The 4,776-nt window shown below is 52.3% G+C and overlaps 1 protein-coding gene across 1 annotated transcript; it reads right to left on the bottom strand.

Moving 5' to 3' along the window:
* Positions 1 to 1,599: 1,599 nt before the first annotated feature.
* On the bottom strand, positions 1,600 to 2,256 carry LOC128276288 (sterile alpha motif domain-containing protein 1-like). Its single transcript, XM_053014756.1, has one exon. The coding sequence runs from the start codon at positions 2,254 to 2,256 to the stop codon at positions 1,600 to 1,602; it is 657 nt and encodes a 218-aa protein (XP_052870716.1).
* Positions 2,257 to 4,776: the final 2,520 nt, after the last annotated feature.

Below are 4,776 nucleotides of genomic sequence, written 5' to 3'. Positions count from 1 at the left end.
GCTTCAACGTTCGGTATGACACTCCTCGTTTAGTTTATTTCGTGGTTCGTATTTATACTAAGATCGTCAGACCGTGACACACGCAGACCACAATGACTTTACTCCCGCGGTTTGTCAATGTTCCCACGGAATTCCTGCATTGTTATGCATGTAAGATCAGTTGCAAAGATCGGGTAATATGGAACTTAATTTATTCAATCTAATGGTACAATATAAAGAGTGTTACTCGAGGTTTTCCGTCTTAATTCCTGCTCTACGTCTTTCCACACTGATCGCCGTCATGCAACTCCACTCTGCGCCTCGTGCACTTCCGCTAGCTGTCACTTGCGGGACCCCGGTGAAACTTCTACCATCGTCACCTATCTCGATCCTGGTAGAAATTCTACCACCATTCCCACATGCATGATATGTTGACTTTCTGGTCGTTTCGGCTTTTCTTTCACATTGTCGTGGTTTCTGTAATATTGTGTTGTGGGACTGCATTTCTATTCTCTCCGGGTTAAAGGCTTTGGGCTCTTCGAGTTAAAGTGTTGCATACGTATTGCTTTAGATGAGACTCTTGTTTATGACTTTCCGTTTCTTTACGTTTTGCGACACCTGATTCAATCTCTTTCGCATTTGAATTACTTTTAATCAGTCACCGCCTTCCGTTGGGCGTATCGGTGCCCCGAGTTTGATCGACGTCTCGTGTCTATTGAGCGGCGGGACTTGGTTACACGTGATGTGGTTTTTGGTTAGCCTAATTCGTCTCATCTATGCATTGGCTGGTCGAATGTCGTGGGCGCACTTTGCACTTTGTGGGTACTTTGCTGAATTCGGTGCGTTTTATTCTATTGGATGTATGGATACGGTATCGTGGTGTATTGTATCGTGTTGCTTTGCTAAAAAACATTCACTGTCTTCGCCTTCTAATTTTGCACTGATTTACTCGGCGACCGGCGACGGCTCCGCGTCCTCACCGGTCAGTGTCCCTTTTCTTCTCACTCTATATTTGGCGCTTCTCGCTCTCGCTGTCTGTTTGCTTCTGGTCCTTTTCGGGGTCATCCGGGTCGATCCTGTCATATCCGCACGATCCCTGCGGTCCCCTGGTGTGGCCTGTCATCGTGACGCCTGGGGAGCCGCTGTAAAATTGCGGTGCCTAGTGGCCGTGGCGTTCTGTGCGTGGCGCACGTAACAACTATCACTGGACTAATTCATTGGTCTGGGCATGCCGTGTACTGTAGTCTCTGCACGGGAACGAGGCGTACGGGAACGAGGCGTACGGGAACGCGGCGTACGGGAACGAGGCGTACGCTCGCTGGGCGCGATGCAGCTGACAGCACGGGAGCCGACGCGGGAATTCTCACGGTAGAGAGTCGCCTCGCAACTGATCGCGCGGGTGAGAACACGAGAGTTCTCACGATGGAGAGGCGTGGGGTGACTGACAGCTCGCGGGTACTCAAGGTGAATAGGCGAACCGCCAATGACGGCGCTGCAACGCACACTGGAGTTTTCACGACAACACGGCTCACTGCGGCTAGCAGCCCGACGACGAACACGGGAGTTGTCATGGCAAAACGGATCACTGCAGCTGGCAGCCCGCCGACGAATGCGGGAGAGTCATTTCCTTTCCTCGAGGTACACTGCTGAGCTGCACAAGATCGTGTGATGCTTTGCTTGGCAGTGCTGACATTTCTTTTCCGATGGGCAGTCCGTTGCCTTATGGGAACGTGAGAAGCAGTTGACGCACTTGCCTCGTTCCATAATGTAATTGACGCACTGCAACGCCGAGCGCGCCCGCAGCTCTGGACAGAAATTACTTTCGTGACCTGTCTGGTCACAGGCGTAACATTGCCGCCGCGGCTTGGCGTCCCCGCTTCCGCGTGGAGCTGGTGATGGTGCGGGCTTCGGCGCGGGCGTCGGCGCTGGCGTCGGCGCTGACTTGGGTGTGAGAGCCACGTAGGCTGTTTTCCGCGGCGCGGAAGGAGCGTGAGGGGTTTTGGGGCATGGGGCATGGGAGCCTGCCTCCTTCGAGCGCTTCGGCTCATAATAGAGCTGATTTGCCATTTTATCGAGCTCGTCCCTCAGTTCCTTCCACGTAGGGATCGCTTGCTGGTCTGCCCGGCGAGCGACTCTGGCCAGGCTATCCTCATCCAACTTGCTTAGCACGATGCTCACGAGGAGCCCGTCCTCGATTGCGGATGCCACGTTGGCGGTCGCGCTAGCGATGCGTCGGGCTGACGTGATGGCCGTCTCCACCACGTCTATGAGGCGCATCAGCCCGTTCGGGGACGCGCTTGTAAGCCGTGGCGCTTCGATTATGGCACGACAATGCCCCAGGAACGCCACGCGCTTCTTGTAGAAGCGCTCCTGGAGCCGTACCCACGCCTCCGCGAACGGCATCCCCACGCTCTCGAACGCTTCGGCGCTCTGCCGCGCAAGGGGGAAGCCGTCGAAGCATTGCAGGAGGTACGCGTATCGTGTGGCGTCCTCCTTCCAGCCGCTGAGCCGCTTCTCGAACCTCGAGGCGAACGCTGGCCACTCCGACGGATCGCCGCCGAACTTTGGCAGGTCGATCCGTGGCAGATGTTCCTGTCTGGGAGTGACTGCGACAACTGCGGTGTCCATCATGGAGATGGACGCCGCGTCCGCCTTTCGCAGGCGGCCCAGCGCCACCCGTGCGGTGGCGTACGCATCGCTAAACGGGCCTCGCCGCTGCGAGGTGCCCGATTTTGCCTCTATCCGCGACAGAACGGCGCACCCGTCGCGATAGATGCCCTCCAACATATCCAGCCGGATTGGCACCATGGCTTCCTCCAGCGCGGAGATTTGCCTTGCTGCATTGCATCGTTGGCGGCAGATGGATGCCCGATTTCGGCCTTCGCCTGCCGACCGGCGTCGCAGTCGGCGTACGGTATCGGCGATTCATCGCGCGTCGTCTTTCTTGTGTTAGGCATATTACACACTACAAACTTCACACGGGAGCGGAACACAAAGCGGTCTCAGGTACACACTGTTACCGGACGAGCGATATCGGCGTCGGCGAACCTGGGTAGTCGTCCTAGTGTCGCACCCATACGCACACACGCGCGGGAGCCAACGAAGTGGCGCACGCGGACGGCAAGCGACGTATAGGGGAGTACGCAGTTTCGAAATAGCACGCTAGCCTGGTGTCACGTAGTGGCAAGAAATGCCGTGGTACGAAATGGCACGGTAGCCCAAAGTCACGTAGTACGCGGTAGCGGCGTAGCACTTTTACGGTAGCACTTTTACGGTAGCACTTTCACACGCACACGGTCACGGGAGTACGAAGTCGAGTAGCACGAAGTCGAAGCACGGTAGTACACGAAATCGTGACACGATATCACGTCGGGGTCACCAAATGATTTTGCACGAAAGCAACGTCACGAAATATTCTAACTTTATTCTAACTATTTAACCGTCGAGGTTTCACACGTCTGGGTTCGTCGGCGATCGATGATGTTTCTTAGCTATTGTTTCATTGTTTCATTGTCGAAGAGCTATTGTTTCATACACTAACTCGCGGTTTGCCATATCCCAGTCGTCGGGGTCCATGGTTTTGACAAAATTGGGGAATGTCTATGACCCAGTTTCTATTATTTCGGTAAATCGTATACTTTTAACGCTGTGTTGCGCGCGTGTTTTTGCATAGCACTGAAGATTAGCTTAAGCATTTTGTGTGCCGCTAGCAGGCACACAATTACCAGTATTATGTTTAGCTTAAGCTCGTGGACTGCGTGTTGCTCAGTGTAAATTTCCTGATTTTGGATTATGATCAGGTCATTTTCGCCGCTCGCGTTGGCCTCGGGTTTCGACCCACTTTTACCCATTTTGGTATCGTAATAAAAACTATTGGTTCATGGTGATCCTCTCTTCACGCAGTGTTTTTACCACTCATCACTTCTGTCGCGTATTGGTGTAGGTCGTGTCGCACTGTTCACTGTCGGTCACTTGACTTTTCGACACTATCGCTGTCTCACTTACGCCAATACTCGGTCACCGTCGCCATATAACATATAACTCATATAACAGAGTTTAAACACCGAACCAATCCGTCACAATTTTAAAAGGGGTTCACAAAAGGTACACTCGGAATTTTTCAATAGCCCTTATCCCTTAGCTTACTCATAAAATACACAGGGTGAAGCTTACCGTCGTTGGCCTTCTGCAGCAGGATGGCTCCGTACCCTTCATTTGATGCATCTGTGTGTACTTCGGTTTCGGCTTCTTTAATATAACCAGGATTACCTGATTGTCCCTTTCTACTTGTTCATTTCCCCTAGGAACTCCCGTAGTGGTCTCGACGTGTTCTATGTTTTGCTCGCTATAAAACTCCTTAAAATCGTTGGATGTGAATGCCGATCCTTTATCACTGATGATTCGTCGTGGATTTCCAAAGCGCTCGCTCTGTTGTCGCAAACGTTGGATCACTTCGGCCGCGGTTGTTGATTTGGTAGGATAGATTCACACGTACTTTATAAATCCATCCACCACGACGAACAAATACTTATACAATTTCTCCGTAGTATCTAGGTGGTCCACGTGATATGTGTCGAAAGGGACGTCACCTTTCAGGACAGGTGATAAGAGCCCTTCGGTTTTCCCTCGCTTCCGCTCTGCAAGTATGCACTTCACGCAGCAATCGATTTGCTTTCTAATTTTGTCAGCCAAGTTGGTTATGAAATAATCTCGTTTGATCACTGCTTCCAATTTATTGACGTGACCATTGCTAGTGACCATTTTTGATCCTGAATTTATAAATGCTTTCGGCCGCGC

The sequence above is a fragment of the Anopheles cruzii genome, unplaced genomic scaffold (genome assembly GCF_943734635.1).
Source record: "Anopheles cruzii unplaced genomic scaffold, idAnoCruzAS_RS32_06 scaffold00855_ctg1, whole genome shotgun sequence".
In the NCBI taxonomy this organism is placed as follows: domain Eukaryota; kingdom Metazoa; phylum Arthropoda; class Insecta; order Diptera; family Culicidae; genus Anopheles; species Anopheles cruzii.
Note: the sequence above shows the minus strand (reverse complement) of the source record. Positions and strands in the feature narration are given on the sequence as shown.

Bases quoted from the DNA above. Each gene is read 5' to 3' on its own strand.
- LOC128276288 (XM_053014756.1), bottom strand. From the start codon at position 2,256: ATGCGCCTCATAGACGTGGTGGAGACGGCCATCACGTCAGCCCGACGC.